General features: G+C 37.2%; 1 protein-coding gene and 1 long non-coding RNA gene across 6 annotated transcripts in view; one reads left to right on the top strand and one right to left on the bottom strand.

Annotated features, from left to right (window-relative positions):
• GRIA2 (glutamate ionotropic receptor AMPA type subunit 2) overlaps positions 1–17375 on the top strand; it is a 183374-nt gene that overhangs the window by 125621 nt on the left and 40378 nt on the right. For all 5 annotated transcript variants that reach the window (XM_070474940.1, XM_070474941.1, XM_070474938.1 and 2 more), the window contains exons 7-11: positions 11211–11378; positions 11640–11744; positions 12537–12647; positions 14444–14650; positions 15139–15509. In XM_070474940.1, coding sequence (XP_070331041.1) covers positions 11211–11378; positions 11640–11744; positions 12537–12647; positions 14444–14650; positions 15139–15509 — 962 coding nt within the window. The remainder of the gene's footprint in view (positions 1–11210; positions 11379–11639; positions 11745–12536; positions 12648–14443; positions 14651–15138; positions 15510–17375) is intronic.
• LOC110127816 (uncharacterized) lies at positions 13258–17000 on the bottom strand. The gene is made up of 2 exons (XR_002310948.2): positions 16872–17000; positions 13258–13491 (listed from the first exon to the last, which is right to left on the bottom strand). It is a non-coding gene; the product is annotated as an uncharacterized lncRNA (long non-coding RNA).

The raw sequence follows: 17375 nt of genomic DNA, 5'->3' as shown, positions 1-17375 counted from the left end.
ATGGAGATACATATTATACCAAGAAAAATAAAAATGCATTATCACTGTTTGAATTATACTGCATGGTATCTGGGTTCATCTCATGTCCATATTTTTTCATCTGCAAAGGGAATAAATGTCCACGATTGCTGAGATTTCTCCCAAATTTAATACAATGATTATGTGATGTGCAAATCTAGGCACTAAAACCCATATGCTAATATTTGTAATTTTTGCCAAATTTATGACCCTCAAATAGCTCCTCCTTCTATTAAAGATAGTAGTAACTTGTAGCTGGTCACCTCTACTGAAATCAATTCTTAAATAACCCTGGAAAATATTGTTTTTATTGTTCAGGCTACAAAAATAAGGAAATTTCACCTGATAGAAGATTCCTAAGAAGTAGGGGAGGTCAGGGGGAAGAAGTTATGCAATGAACAAAGTAAAATATCGGCCTCTAAGGAAAGTCTTTACCTGCCAATGGGTGAATCAAAACCAGGCAGTGTGTTGATTTGAGTATGTTGTTTTCAATATATTCTTTTTACTTTCAAGAGTCTTTCTTCCCAGTGGATTAAAAACTTATTTTTATTATTCAAAGAAAATAATAATAGAAAAGATGGTCATTTTGGTTTCTTGCCAATGCAGCTGTCTTTTTCACTCTTGGAAATGTGATACAACTTGTGTGCTTATAAAGATGTTGAGTTTTTATTAGTTTTCTAATTAAGACTTAAGGATAAATTAAAAAAAAAAAAAAAAACCTTTGACTGTGTGGATCCCACAGGCTGGAAAACTCTTAAAGAGATGGGAATACCAGACCACCTTACCTGCTTCCTGAGAAACCTATATGCAGGTCAAGAAGCAATATTTAGAACTGGACTTGGAACAATGCACTGGTTAAAAATTGGGGAAAAGAATGTGTCAAGGCTGTATATTGTCACTCTGATTATTTAACTTGTATGCAGAGTACATCATGTGAAATGCTGGGCTGGATGAAACACAAGCTAGAATCAAGATTGCTGGGAGAAACAGCAATAACCCCAGATATGCAGATGATACCACCCTTATGGCAGAAAGCAAAGAGAAACTAAAGACCCTCTTGATGAAAAAGAGGAGAGTTTAAAAAAAAAAACTGGCTTAAAACTCAAGAAAGAACTAAGGTCATGTCATCCGGTCTCATCATCTCATGGCAAATAGATGTGGAAACAATGGAAACAGTGAAAACTTTTTTTCTTGGACAAAAATCACTGCAGATGTGACGGAAGCCATGAAACTAAAAGATGCTTGCTCCTTGGAAGAAAAGCTATGACAAACCTAGACAAAGTACTAAAAACAGAGACATTAGACATTATACTGACAAAGGTCTGTCTAGTCAAAGCTATGGTTTTTCCAGTAGTCATGTATGGATGTAAGAGTTGGACCATAAAGAAGCCTGAGTGCTGAAGAATTGATGCTTTTGAACTGCGGTGTTGGAGAGAACTCTTGAGGGTCCCTTGGACTGCAAAGAGATCAGCCAGTCAATCCTAAAGGAAATCAGTCCTGAGTAGTAAAGGACTGATGCTGAAGCTGAAGCTCTAATACTCTGGCCACCTGATGCAAAGAGCTGACTCCTTGGAAAAGACCCTGATGCTGGGAAAGACTGAAGGCATAGGAGAAGAGGACGACAGAGGATGAGATGATTGGATGACATCATTGACTCAGTGACATGAGTTTGAGCAAACTCTGGGAGATAGGGAAGGATAGGGAAGCCTGGCATGCTGCAGTCCATGGGGTAGCAAAGAGTCAACATGACTGAGCAACTAAGCAGCAATTAAGACATTATTTTTAGAGCAGGTTTAGGTTTACAGCAAAATTGAGCAGAAAGTACAGAGATTTCCTGTATGTCCCCAGTTCCTATAACTCACAGCCTCTTCCAATATCAATTTCCTTCACCAGAGTGATACATGTGTTGGAATTGAGGAGCCTATGTTGACACATGCCTTGTAATTACCCAAGGTCCATAGTTTCTGTTACCATTCACCCTTTTTTTCAGTTTTGTTTGTTTGTTTGTTTTGTTCAGGCTGTTCCCTACCACATTTCACAAGACTTAGTCTCAAAATGACTTTTGGCTATCTCCAAATAAAATCTACCCTTAGAGATGAAAATTCTTCCATTGTTGGCTTTTTCTTGTTTCTAAAGTATGTAATCTGTGCCAATCTCAAAAGAGCGAGCAAGTTTCATAAATGCTTTTTTCTGTGCCACATTTTATATATGCTATTATATGGAAGTGAATAAAATTAAAATTCAATATAAAAATAGTCAAACGAAAAGCCCATTCACTCTTGGTCTTGTGCATTCTGCAGGTTTGAATAAATAGATAATAGCATGCTTTCATTGTTATTGTTTCATACACAGCATTTCCATGGCTCTAAAAACCCTTTGCATTCCATTTATTTATCCCTCCTCCCACCACCAACACCTGGCCGCCACTGACTGATCGTTTTACTATCTCCATAGTTACACCTTTTCCGGAATATCATACAGTTGGAATTATATAGTATGTACCCATTTTTGATTGGCTTCTTACACTTAGTTATTTACATTTAAAATTCCTGTGTCTTTTGGTTGCGTGGTAGCTCACTTCTTTTTAACTCTGATAATATTCTTTTGTCTTCATGTACCTCACATTATTTTTCATTTATTGAAGACTGTCTTGGTTGCTTCCAAGTTTTGGCAATTATAAATAAAGCTGCTCTTTAACGTGTGTGATGGTTTTTGAGTGGGCTTCATGTCTCAACTCCTTTGGGTAAACACCAAGGAGTGTGATGGCTTGATCACATAAAAGTATGTTTAGTTTTGAAAGAAATGATCTGTCTCCCAAAGTAGCTGTACTATTTTGCATTTCCACTGACAATGAGTGAGAGTTCCTGTAGTTCCGGTGATGTTGGGTCTTAATGAAGATTCTGTGATTTTTTTCAGTGAAGCTACAAAGGATATGTATTTAAAAGGCTTTAGAGGAAAGTAGAGATGACCTTATCACAGACAGCTCTTTCCCAGAGGGTAGACTTCAGTTGAATTTGAAATTAAGAGAAGTGAATAATTTTAAGTTTATAATGTATTTTATTTTTTTTCTTTTATATGACTTTAGTTGATTTCAGGCCATGGCCAAGAAGCTTAAAGAAAAGAGAGACTTTGTAAACTTTCTTATAAGCTTAATTATTTTTCCTAGAGCTCATCATTTTTGACTATGTTGATAATTTTGTAATAAAGAAACTGAGAGTAATTATATTATGTGATTCTCTAGGGAGGTATCATTTAGTTTATAATAATTTTAACTAAATAATTGATGCTATTTTTAAAATGGCTGCATAAAATTTATTAGACTATAAAACTTTTGACAGCCCAAAGTATGTTACACAAATACTATTTTTATAGAAAATAATTGATGTTAAGGAAAATTTTAAATGGTTATTAGTTTGGGCAATGCTGACCAATCAAAGTAATTAGGATTGTTATTGCAGGATTTCTCAGGGCCTTTAACATGCCAAAATGAAAATTACTTTCTGAACTTATTGGATCAGAGACTTATAGATCAGGATGGTGGTTTTCAAAACTGTGTAAAGACAAGCTAATTTTGTAACAAGATAAGTAAGTAAGTACGTAAGTAAAGTCGCTCAGTCGTGTCCGACTCTTTGCGACCCCATGGACTGTAGCCTACAAGGCTCCTCTGTTCATGGGCTTTTCTAGGCAAGAGTACTGGAGTGGTTTGCCATTAACAAGATAGTAATAAAAGGAAAAAAGGAGGCAAACATGCGGGTCAATAACTTTGATTTTTAGTGTATTTTAAAACTCAAAATCCAACAGTCCCAGTGTGCCTGGACTCCAAACTTTCAGATCCAAAACTGGGACAGGCCAAGGCAACCGGGACAGCCCGTCACCTCAGTACCCCTGAAATGAAGAGATCGGGATTCAGATTCCACCTTTGCCATATATTTTTGTGACCTTGAGCAAAATATAACTTGATAACTTGTAATATTCTCCTATACCATTGGAATAAAAGTATTTGTTGCATAGAGTAATTTTTTTTTTTCAAGGACTTTCTAGGAAACTACCCAGCTCATGTTTGGCACATAGAGAACTAAATCAACACGAATTCTTCCTTTTTCCCTCACTTACTTTTCCAACTCCTCTATGACATAGAAGAGACATTGTTCTGCTTATCTCATTGATAAGAAACTTTGTACACAGACACTTTAGTTAACTTACTTAAGGCAACAGAGTAGTAAATGCATTAATCAGAGCTTGAGGCAGCTGTGATAGAGATCAGAAGATGCTTTCTAAGCTATACTCAATTCAGCTTCAAGTGTCAAGGAAGATATGGAGATGCCCATTCATAGGAAATTTTGTGACAGTTTCATAATACTAAAGCCTAGTACTTCCTTTTTGAATGACATTTTGATTTTTTTTCCCTATTTTTAAAGCACCATGCAGATAACATATGTTTCAGAATAGGTGCTGTCATTATGACCGATAAAATTTTATATTACAGCCTAGTTACCTTCTGTATATTTGTCGCATTTTAAATGTATACAGAACTTCTTTTCATCTCATTTTGTTTTTTGACTATAAGAATAACATTTTCTGGTATCAGTGATTAGAGAAATGTGTTATTGAATACTATCTTATAACTATTGGGCAAAACAAACATGTTTAAAATGCATACATCATTTTACTTTTGAAAAATGAGTCTCAATAAAGATACACTTACAAATGAAATAAAAAGTGCGTTTGGAAAATGGACCGTAAAAATGTTTCCCCAGATTTCTTCTTCAAGTGTGAATAGGAGTGATTGTGGTAGAGCATATAATGGCACCCCACTGAAATATAAATTTTCAAGTCAGCTGAGGAATTTCACTGAACATAAACATCAGGACAGAGATGATGCATTTGTTTTCAAGGAAAGAGATTGTTACATTGCCATCATGTTCCCTTCAAATTAATTTACATCTAGTTTAGTGAATGGTAGAATAAAATTGAAATATTTAACTATACAATAAAAAATGTGAACATATTTGTTGAGAAAAATAAATGAGCCACATATGCAGAACATAAACCAGAAGGAGCTCTAGATACAGAGGCTGTTGAATTTCTCTCAGCGCAGAATTGAGTCTATGATTGTGACTATTAATTTACAATGATAATAAGCTTGAGACTTGATTAAATTTGAACATTTGGAAAAGGTGCAAGGATTTTTCTTCTTAGTGAGCTCATGCCCTGAATCATAATGGTAACATGCTGTGTGGACTTAAATGCTTTAGTTGATTCAGCCTCATCTTATTTTTTAATGTAGTTCACCAGCATTTATAGACTCTGAAACATTTAGTAGATGACTATAGATTTCTCGTAGTTTTATGAGCAGGGTGACTCAACAAAGAGTTTGCCTTTTAACTATGATCATAATTCCTGATTACAAACTACAATACAGGCTTCTGTTTCTAATTCAATGACCTAAACTTCATCATAAGAATTAAACTAGCAATATACAGATTGCTGTATAAGAAAGCAAACTAATCAATGTTTTTCCTCTAGGAGAATAGAGACATGTAAGTGAGGCAGATAAAAGCTGTCATGATATTCCTATTTCTCCAAGAAGTCTTTTCTTAGATAGATAGGATTTAAAGCAATGCTTTTGTTATAATACCGATTTTTTTAAAAAGCTACATGGATATTGTAGAGTACTTGGCAAGAAAATATCATCATGTGTGTTTCCTCCCTCTTATTTTATTCTAATAATTTGTTTATTTTACTTTCCTTTTTTGTTGAAGGGATGCAATTATTTTTATTCTAATTTTCTGTTGAAAAATATTTAGTTGTAATGTTTTTCACTTATTTTATAGCTTGTATTGTTTTTATTGCTGCATAACCATTGTTAATAGAACTTTTTATTGTTTGCATAGTGAAACTGAAAGTCGCTCAGTCATGTCCAACTCTTTGTGACCCCATGGACTATACAGTCCATGGAATTCTCCAGGTCAGAATATTGGAGTGGATAGCTATTCACTTCTCCAGGGGATCTTCCCCACCCAGGGATCGAGATCTCTTGCATTGCAGGTGGATTCTTTACCATCTGAGTTACCAGGGAAGCTAATGTTCACATAATGCTTCCACATAGCAGAAAGTATAGTTTTTAAACATTGTTTTATTCTCATAAGCTTAGATTCCTTATAATTTTTGCACATTATGAATGATGCTGAAATTAATATCTTTGTATGAAAATTCTCTGTATTTGAGAATGTTTTCTTAGGAGAGGCTCCCAGAAATTACATTTCAATCCAGGAATATAGGTGGCCTACATGGAAGAGCTTTCCTGATAGCTCAGTTGGTAAAAGAATCACCTCCAGTACACGAGACACCTGTTCGATTTCTGGGTTGGGGAGAACCCCTGGAGAAGGGATAGGCTATCCGCTCCAGTATTCTTGGGTTTCCCTGGTGGCTCGCTGGTAAAGAATATGCCTACAATGTGGGCAACCTGGTAACCCTGGATTGGGAAGATCCCCTGGAAAAGGGAAAGGCTACTCACTCCAATATTCTGGCCTGGAGAATTCCATGGACTGTGTGGTCCCTGGGGTGGCCAAGAGTTGGACATGACTGATACTCACTTTCACTTTCACAGGGATATGTAACATAGGGTATTTTGCTAATTTCTTGCTTGTATAGTTTGAAGGAAGAGGTTGCAGATTTGGGGGAAATAGAGATGGGTTTGATTTAGATCCATCGAGTAGAGGTAGTTCAGAGAATGCAATGGCAGCCCACTCCAGTAGTCTTGCCTGGAAAATCCCATGGACGGAGGAGCCTGGTGGGCTGCAGTCCATGGGGTCGCAAAGAGTCGAACACGACTGAGCGACTTCACTTTCACTTTTCATTTTAATGCATTGGGGAAGGAAATGCAACCCACTCCAGTGTTCTTGCCTGGAGAATCCCAGGGACGGCGGAGCCTGGTGGGCTGCTGTCTATGGGGTTGCACAGAGTCGGATACAACTGAAGCAACTTAGCAGCAGCAGCAGTAGAGGTATTTCCAGGAAACTAAAGTGCAGCCACACAAGAGATAATGTAGATTTGTGAAGAAGGGCTCATGTATCCCTGCAGTGACATTGCTTAAGAAAATTTAGCAATAAATGTGTATATCTTACCACAGTTCACAGCATCAGTCACAGTCCTGTGGTCTCAAAATCATTTTCTTTTTCTTCTTTCCTCCTATCAACTTTCCCATCAAATTTGATTCATTCATGTGATAAAATGAAACTGATTCAGCTAAACTATTCATGGAAGAAATTAAGTAATAACTTCACACTCCTTTTTTTAACACTAAAGATGTGATATATTAAACAATTTCTAGATTCAGGGAGGGGGTAATTTATACTACATAAGTTACTTTCTCATTTGCCTTATTGTAACATCTCTCATATTAAAAAATAAGCAAGAAAAATATCTGTCAACCATTGGATCAATTTATAACACTAAATGGTTTGTTAGATTCTACACATGGACATCACCAGATGATCAATACCGAAATCATTGGTTATATACTTTGTAGCCAAAGATGGAGAAGCTCTGTACAGTCAGCAAAAACAAGACTGGGAGCTGACTGTGGCTCAGCTCATGAACTCCTTATTGCCAGATTGACTTAAATTGAAGAAAATAGGGAAAACCACTAGACCAATCAGGTATGACCTAAATCAAATCCCTTATGATTATACAATGGAGTGACAAATAGATTCAAGGGACTAGATCTGATAGAGTGCCTGAAGAACTATAGATGGATGTTCATGACATTGTACAGGAAGCAGTGATCAAGACCATCCCCAAGAAAAAGAACTGCAAAAAGGCAAAATGGTTGCCTGTGGAGGCCTTTACACATTGCTGAGAAAAGAAGAGAAGCTAAAGGCAAAGGAAAAAGGAAAGATATATCCATTTGAATGCAGCATTCCAAAGAATAGTAAGCAGAGATAAGAAAGCCTTACTCATTGATCAAAGCAAAGAAACAGAGGAAAACACTAGAATGGGAAAGACTAGAATCACTTCAAAAAATTAGAGATACCAAGAGAATATTTCATGTGAAGATGGGCTCAATAAAGGACAGAAATGGTATGAACCTAATAGAAGCAGAAGACATTAAGAAGAGGTAAGCAGGAATACACAGAAGAACTATACAAAAAAGATCTTCATGACCCAGATAAGCATGATGGTGTGATCACTCACCTAGACATCCTGGAATATGAAGTCAACTGAGTCAGAGGAAGCATTACTGCGATCAAAATTAGTGGAGGTGATGGAATTACAGTTGACCTATTTCAAATCTTAAAAGATGATGCTGTAAAAGTGCTGCACTCAATATATCAGCAAATTTGGAAAACTCAGCAGTGGCCACAGGATTCGAAAAGGTCATTTTTCATTCTAATCTCAAAGAAAGGCAATGCCAAGAATGTTCAAACTACTGCACAATTACACTCAGCTCACACACTAGCAAAATAATGCTTAAAATTCTTCAAGTTAGACTTCAACAGTAGTTGAATAGTGAACTTCCAGATGACACCACCTTTGTGGCAGAAAGTGAAGAAGAACTAAAGAGCCTCTTGATGAAAGTGAAAGAGGAGAGTGAAAAAACTGGCTTAAAACTCAATGTTCAGAAAGGAAGATTATGGCATCCAGTCCCGTCACTTCATACCAAATAGATAGGGAAACAATGGAAACAGTGAGAGACTTTATTTTGGGGGATCTCCAAAATCACTGCAGATGGTGATTGCAGCCATGAAATTAAAAGACACTTTCTTCCTGGAAAAAAAGCTATGGCCAGCCTAGACAGAATATTAAAAAGCAGGGACATTACTTTGCTGACAAAGGTCCATCTAGTCAAAGCTATGGCTTTTCCAGTAGTCATGTATGGATGTGAGAGTCAGACTATAAAGAAAGCTGAGCACCAAAGAATTTTTGCTTTTGAATTGTGGTTTTGGAGAAGACTCTTGAGAGTCCCTTGGACTACAAGGAGATCCAACCAGTCCATCCTGAAGGAAATCAGTCTTGAATATTCATTGGAAGGGCTGATGCTGAAGCTGAAACTCCAATACTTTGGCCACCTGATGAGAAGAACTGATTCCTTGGGAAAGACCCTGATGCTGGGATAGATTGAAGGCAGGAAGAGAAGGTGATGACAGAGGACGAGATGGTTGGATGGCATCACCAACTCGATGGACATGAGTTTGAGCGAGCTCTGGGAGTTGATGATGGACAGGGAATCCTGGCGTGCTGCAATCCATGGACACAACTGATCAACTGAAATAAACTGAATGGTATATTGCAATTTTCTGTTAATGTATCTTTTCACTGAACTGGGAGGGAATGTGAATCCCATAAAGATAGAATCTGTATCAAGATTTCTGGCCCACCTTCTTTCCTTCCTCTCTCCTCTGTTTTTTCTTCCCTTCTTCCCTTTTTCCTTCCTTCCTTTTCTCTCCGTTTCTTCTTTCCTTCCTTCCTCTCTGCCTCCCTTCCTTCTAAGTAAGTCTCTTAAGTGTGCTCAATGTGCCCTGAACTGAGAACTCAGTGGTCACAGATAAGTTTTCTGCTTCCTTAGAGTAATTGTTCTAGTGGGAAGAAGAGATCAATTAGACAAAGAATACATGAAGAAGATACTCAGATGCTGGTGGCGAATATGAAACCAATATACAAGGTCACATGAAGGAAAGTGATCGAGGGTGGGCTGGGCATGAAGGGTGCTGCTGAGAAAGTCATGTTTGAACAACTGGATGTAATTTAAAGCCATAGAATGAATGACATCACAGAGAGAGCAAGGAGTGTTGGTGTGAAAATTTAGAAAATTTGTCTTAACAAATGCTCCTGTGAAAGAAACAGAAAAAGATGCTGGAAATTGAAGGGATATAGGAAGCTAATAAGTAGTTATCTATTACCTATCATCATCATCATCATTATCATCATCACCCACCTATCTATCTAATCTACCTACCTATGTATTTCTTTCCTCCTTATTGGTAGTAGGAGATATTGGAACAGTGGATTTGCTAATAGAGATGATCCAATAGAGAAAAAAGGCTGATGTGAGGTGTTGACAATATATCTGCAGAAAAAAAATGTCCTCAAGAGGATGAGAGAGGTGGGGTCAGTGTGATATTGCAGTTTTCCCCCCAGCTTCACTGTACTTGTTACCTAAAGATTAAAATAATACTGAATAAAGAAATTTTCTCAGCAGTTAGTAAAGCTTTTATGTTAAAATGTGGTTTGTCATTACTGACAGCAGCATTATACTTTGATTCATTGTAGTATATATACAGGGGACTTCCCTGGTAGCTCAGCTGGTAAAGAATCTATCTGCAATGCAGAAGACCCGGGTTCAATTCCTGGGTCAGGAAGATTCCCTGAAGAAGGGATAGGCTTCCCACCCCAGTATTCTTGGACTTCCCTGGTGGCTCAGATGGTGAAGAATCTGCCTGCAATGCAGGAGACCTGAGTTTGATCCCTAGGTTGGAGTACTTAGCCAGCCTGTGATGGTACTTAGTTATTTTCTGTAGTAGTTATTTCATGTAGTAGTTATTTTCTGTTTGACCCTAAGCTCCTAAAATAATCCTGGTGCCCCACTGAGATCTGAATATCATAAGCTTGGAACCAATATTATCATAGATTATTGAAGCATCAGGGGACAAAAAATTGTGAAGTGTGGTGGTTCTTCTCATTGATTATCATGATCACCTAGGAAAATTTAAAAACAAACACCCCAACAATAGAACACTGCAGATCTATTTGAGCATCACTTGGATGGAATTAGAGAGTAAGGATCCTGAAATTAATCAGTATTCTCCCCATATTTCCAGTTGAATCTCTCTTCAGACAGAGGAGAAATATTGTTTTGTTAAGTTCATAATTCCGTGTATCACCAAATCAGGCCATAAAGTGATACTGCAATGAGAAACTAGTTGGAAAAATGAAAACTCAGCACAACTAGAAAACATCAGCCTGAAATAGATGAGATGATAATATAATTGAAATGTTTAGAATCAAGGGGACAATCCATAGTTCCAATATTCTATACTACTCCTCTTAGATTCTGAGTGTTCTTAGAAATTGTGTCTAAATTCTTGGACTCTGATATGGCACGTATGGTGAACAACTGGAATTCTGTTAGCCAGTGCACAGGAAGTCATTGAATTTTCTCCCATTCTTATGAAATGTGCAATATTTTTCAGTATACTTCTGCTCTGACATATGACGCTGTTCAAGTGATGACCGAAGCTTTTCGAAACCTGCGGAAGCAGAGAATTGAAATCTCCAGAAGGGGAAATGCAGGAGACTGTCTGGCAAACCCAGCGGTGCCCTGGGGGCAAGGTGTAGAAATAGAAAGGGCCCTCAAACAGGTCAGTCACTCAAAATGCTTGCGATGCAACTTAAGGGTGGCCACTATTTTTTTCCTGTTGAGTTAGTCATTCTTATCTTATACCTTCTGTTTTATGTAGAGGGAATATTATTTCCTACCTCCACAAAGGTGGGTTGAAGAGCAAAAAGAAAACTAATGAGTGTCATTTTCTTGACTTACATCCTGGGAGAGTCCTCTGGTCAACCAGTTTGTGTCTGGTTGAAGAGATTTATAACTGTATCCTTTCCCATTTCCTTATTAGGTGCAGGTCGAAGGTCTTTCAGGAAATATCAAGTTTGACCAGAATGGAAAAAGGATAAATTACACAATTAACATCATGGAGCTTAAAACGAATGGGCCCCGGAAGGTAAATCATTAGTGAATTAAGGGCTTTCTGTCTGTGTGAGGAGGTGGGTTAGTGGACCCACCATCTCATCTTCCAGAGTCCTGGAGACATGTATTCATATAGATGGACTCCACAACTCCAGAAACATATATTTTAAAATCTTTTTTTCTAAATAAAATCTATTTCTGGTAAGTAATACTGAAACAATTTTAAAATAACTATGACTAAAATGATTGTACTTTTTTTTTTTAAGACAGAGGTAGAAACAGTATAATGAGAAGAAAAAATAAACAATTTTAAAATAACTATGACTAAAATGATTGTACTTTTTTTTTTTTTTTTAAGACAGAGGTAGAAAGAGTATAATGAGAAGAAAAACAACTATAGCTGAAAGATTATGGGTCTGGAGACCAGACATAGCCAGTGAAATGTGCATGTAACTTTCAAGTCAACATTTTTTTTCTCCTTTTATGGCTAAAATGCCATTGTTTGAATTTTATATATATTTCTATATGATCACACCCATAAAAATTACCCTTGGGGAATATGAAAAGTGAACATGAAGAGACATGCCGTTTTTAGGAATGGTTTTTGCAGTGCCTTTCTATTCTTATTTGATTCACATACCTAAAAGATATATGTCTTTTTTCTTCTCTGATTGCCATGGCTAGGATTTCCAAAGCTATATATTTAGGACAAGTCTGGTTAGGATAGGTATAATTTCAGATTCAGACATGGGTTTGAAAATAATTCAGTGCTTTGGTAATAGAAAGGCCATGTATCCAAGTTCACTCTTTCTGTGTCCTTTTTCAGATCGGATACTGGAGCGAAGTTGACAAAATGGTTGTTACCCTTACTGAACTCCCTTCTGGAAATGATACCTCTGGGCTTGAGAATAAGACTGTTGTTGTCACTACTATTTTGGTAATTAGCTACATATGCCTCTGTTTGACATTATTTTTTCTTTAGAAAAACATCTGCCAACTAGTATATCTGCTTATATTTTAGGACAATAACTGATATGGTGATGCTTTTGAATGTTTCAGTCATTTACTGCATGTTATTCTATTTAAAGGGATCATCAACATGAGCTAAAGCATTCAAAATATTTCCTCTCCTCTTCAAGAATGAATTTTAGTTTTATAGATAATTCATAACCTGGTGTTTGGGGCTTGACAGGTAGCTCAGTAGTAAAAAATCTGCTTGCCAGGAGTTTCAGGAGATGTGGGTTTGATCCCTGGGTAGGAAAGATTCCCTGGAGGAGGAAATGGCAACCCACTCCAGTATCCTTGCCAGGATAATCCCATGAACAGAGGAACTTGGCAGGCTACAGTGCATGGGGTCACAAAGAGTCAGACATGACTGAGGGTCTGAGCATGCACGCGACGTGTTGCTTACACATGTGAATATCTGGGGAAAGTCTCGAAGAGCTTTCCTTGTATTCCATCATCTTTCCACTCCCACACTATTCTGGGTCCATTCTGTCCTTACATCTGTTACATGGTTTAATAATGGTGTCAGTTCTGTCCTTACATTTGTTATTAATACATAGTTTAATGTCAGCTTCTCTATCTTCCTATGGAAAGGGGAACTTCTGAAAGACAAGGGTGGTCTCCTCTGTTTTTAACACCAAGTCTCCACATAGTAATTGGCACATAGCTAGTGCTAAGTAAATAAATGTATGTTGGATGGAGTGACAACGTTGAACTGGATCTTGAACATTGAGGCTCTGGATAGATGGTTGGGAGATGTAGGTCATCACAGCAAGCTGTTGATACAATAAATGGAGGAAATGAAATGGTGTTCACTAATAGTGTAGGATTTTGCAACAAAATAACCTTATTTTGTTTTACTAAGCTGTGATGCAGTGAATTTGTGGGATTCATTATGGTAACAATATTGAGAAGAAAATATAGTTAGGCTAGTAAGGGATTTGAATAAGAACAGTGGTTGGCACTTTGAAAAGTCTTAATAAATGTAAGCTAGGTATTTAAGAATCATACTACTGAGAACTATCTCCCTTCACCCCACATAGCCTTAGTACCACTTTCCAGTGGAGAAAATCAGGCTGGTGTTACAACATTTTTTCATGCTTTTTTTTTATTGTGTTTGCAGAGGAATGCTACTCTCTAGCTGCCTGTGTAGCATAATTCTAGGATATTTTCTCATAGAGGAAGTTTGATCTCAAGTCTGAGAGGGTAGAATCTGTAATCACCATGGCAACAACTTTTTCAGTCTGCACATCACTGGCCATGAACCTAATTACAGCACAAACATTATCCTTGAACTAGTAGTAGTGACACAAGGTTTTGGGTGAATGATGGTTCTTTGGAGTCAAGGTAGCCCTAATTTAGAACAAGACAGTGGTCAATCCAGAGTTAACTGAAACAGATGATGAAACTCATTATTTTTCAGCAAGCCCTAGGAATTACAAACACGACATGGGAATATACTAACTTTTGAGTCTCTTGTTTACTTGGTATGGCCAGGTACAAGCCATATTAATGAAATACGAATGAAATATAATGAGAGATATATGAGGACCTTTGTTCAGAAATGTTGTTATTAATTTTTCCTCATATTTTCCACTATCTGTAGTCTACAATGTCTCTAGCTAACAGGTAATAATTAAAAATAATTAAACCAGAAGATTTGAATCAATGAGAGTAGAGAATTAATACAGCTGTTTTGAACACCTAAAGCACTTTCTTTCTGTATAGGAATCCCCCTATGTTATGATGAAGAAAAATCATGAAATGCTTGAAGGCAATGAGCGATATGAGGGCTATTGTGTTGACTTGGCTGCAGAAATCGCCAAACATTGTGGGTTCAAATACAAGTTGACCATTGTTGGGGATGGCAAGTATGGGGCCAGGGATGCAGACACGAAAATTTGGAATGGGATGGTTGGAGAACTTGTATATGGGGTAAGTACCACTCTTCTTACAGATAAAACTGTTCCATTTGAACTCTTGTTGAGGGAATGCTTGCCTTCCACGCAAAGTACCAACATCTGAGGTTGTTGGTTTCCCACATTACGCTAGGAATACTGTCTTGTTTCCTTGTAAACATTTGAAGATGAAGGATGAAGTCAGAAGCAAACATACAGATGGAGACAGGTTTCATCTGTCTTGAAGCCTATGAGCCATATGCATTTTTCAAAGATTGCAAAGGCATGGATATAGATGTAGTTCTCATAATCAGCCAGATGGGTGTTCTCTGTATTTATTGAAAAGGAGGTGTATTTGGGGAACAAATTGATTTTCCTCTGTTTATTATTTCCTGGGATTCCACCAGGGAAATATTCATTCCCATGTCCTGATTTCCTGTCCTCCCCATTTATTCAATAGCATAACTACGATTCCTTCCTGACTGGGAGTTCTGGTTCTGTTACTGTCCTTTGTTTCCCTTGCAGAAAGCTGATATTGCAATCGCTCCGTTAACTATCACCCTTGTGAGAGAGGAGGTGATCGATTTCTCAAAGCCCTTTATGAGCCTCGGAATCTCTATCATGATCAAGAAGCCTCAGAAGTCCAAACCAGGAGTGTTTTCATTTCTTGATCCTTTAGCCTATGAGATCTGGATGTGCATTGTTTTTGCCTACATTGGGGTCAGTGTAGTTTTATTCCTGGTCAGCAGATTTAGCCCCTACGAGTGGCACACTGAGGAATTTGAAGATGGAAGAGAAACACAAAGTAGTGAATCAACTAATGAATTTGGGATTTTTAATAGTCTCTGGTTTTCCTTGGGTGCCTTTATGCAGCAAGGATGCGATATTTCGCCAAGGTTGGTTACTCGCCTGCTTCAACTTTGTGCATTTTAGGTCTCGAGTGGACATTCATGGTGTTTATGAATTCACTGTGAAGAAGTTAGCAGCTGCCGGCTGTCTGTCCAAGCAGTGTAAGACTCTTAAGGACAGACTTTTATCACCGGCGTAAGCCTGTGAAATATTTGAGCAACGTTCTTTGAATGTTGGTCCTGTATTTCCCTGGTGAAATTGTACACACCATGGAGAGGCTATAAAATGCATAAGGTTCCTATCATTCCATGCCTTCTTGGAGGGGTACCGTGTTTTTGCTGCATATTCTCATTTTACAGTCATCTGTGTGTTGATCCACAGACCTGTATTTGGGAAAATGGGCAACATTACTTACTAACTAAAAAGCGACAAAACTTCATTTCACACATCCCATCTTTTTGTTGCTGTTGTTGTTATTAGCTCATGGAAATGATATGGGAGAAATATTTGCAAAATTTGTATTTTAAAGGTTAGGTTGCTGAGTTGAAAAGAATGTGTGATAAAATATTTTCCAAGTATCTAGAAATAGTTGGGATGATGATGACTGATTCATTACAAATATTTGTGCCATATTAAATAGTAATGCACACAGGATGGAATAAATTCATACACCTCCAGTTATATGATATTTTAATTCCTGCCCTATAATGCCTAAGTAGAATAAATATATCACATTGCCTTTGTGCATGTTGCATACATAAGTCAGAATAATAGCCATGTCTGGTTCTTTAGAGGTACTTTTCCTGATGTGATTAATTTCACATTTAAAGCCTAAATGATTATTGATCTACTGGCACATTTTAATTTGGGTTTAATTACCCCCCTTTGATTCTATGGGATATCTTAATAACTAGTAGAGGCAGTGGCTTTTTAAATGCTATTTCATTACTGTTAGTTTTTGAGCATTTGGGGGCTAAGAATAATTAACTTCAAAAAGCTATATGTGAAGCTCAGAAGACATTTTGTATCTTTTACAGTCTTATTCCCCCGGCGAGGTAAAAGAAATATATCACGTTTGCAGAAAGTATCAATAACTTACTTTTCCAATAGTATGGAATATCTTTATGAGCTTTGTGAATCTGAAAAGTCTTAATTCCATCAAGCTTTCTGTGGCCTCTCTATGGAACTGCACTATATTAGAACTAAACCAAGGGTATTTGCACTGCATATAGAGAGAGACATAATTTTCACACATAATATATGAAAATAATTATCATATATCAGATATTTATGATTATGATGATCTCTGATAAAACAAGATTCATAGTTCTGTCTCTACATTTAGTTTATCTAATTTACATTAAAGACATGAAGAGAAGTTTCTAATGATGAAAAAGAAAAATACTAACCAGATTGGAATCTCAGAGAACATTCTGGTTCATAAGTAATAAAGAAATGATTCATCTTCGGAAAGAAGGTTACTGAAGTTTGATGTTACCATAGCCCTGAGCTATAAGGCAATTATCCTAGAGTTCCACAAACTATCCTCTGCCTTGTGAATAAGCAGGGGAAGCTTATGAAGTTTCATTATGACATAGGACGTACTGACCTAGGTTCCGATCAATGAACTCTCAGGTTTGTTTGCCTTGCTCCTCATGTATCAGATCCCTGAAGGTCACTCTTTTGGGTGTCCAGTGCTTGTCAAGGAGCAGAAACACATTTACACATGGGGGCTGGAGTACAAGCCACATTTAACCATCTCTGTTTTTCCAGGGCCCCCCGTGACACATTGACATTCAAATTTTTAACAAAGCCTGCTTCCTAAAATATGACCATTTTTATTTGCTTATGGTTTCATTCATGAATCACGACTCACTACACTTTCACATGTAATAATTTTTATTTCCTGGTAA

This window comes from Odocoileus virginianus, chromosome 12, assembly GCF_023699985.2.
Source record: "Odocoileus virginianus isolate 20LAN1187 ecotype Illinois chromosome 12, Ovbor_1.2, whole genome shotgun sequence".
Classification (NCBI taxonomy): domain Eukaryota; kingdom Metazoa; phylum Chordata; class Mammalia; order Artiodactyla; family Cervidae; genus Odocoileus; species Odocoileus virginianus.
This window is presented reverse-complemented; position numbering and strand designations above follow the sequence as displayed.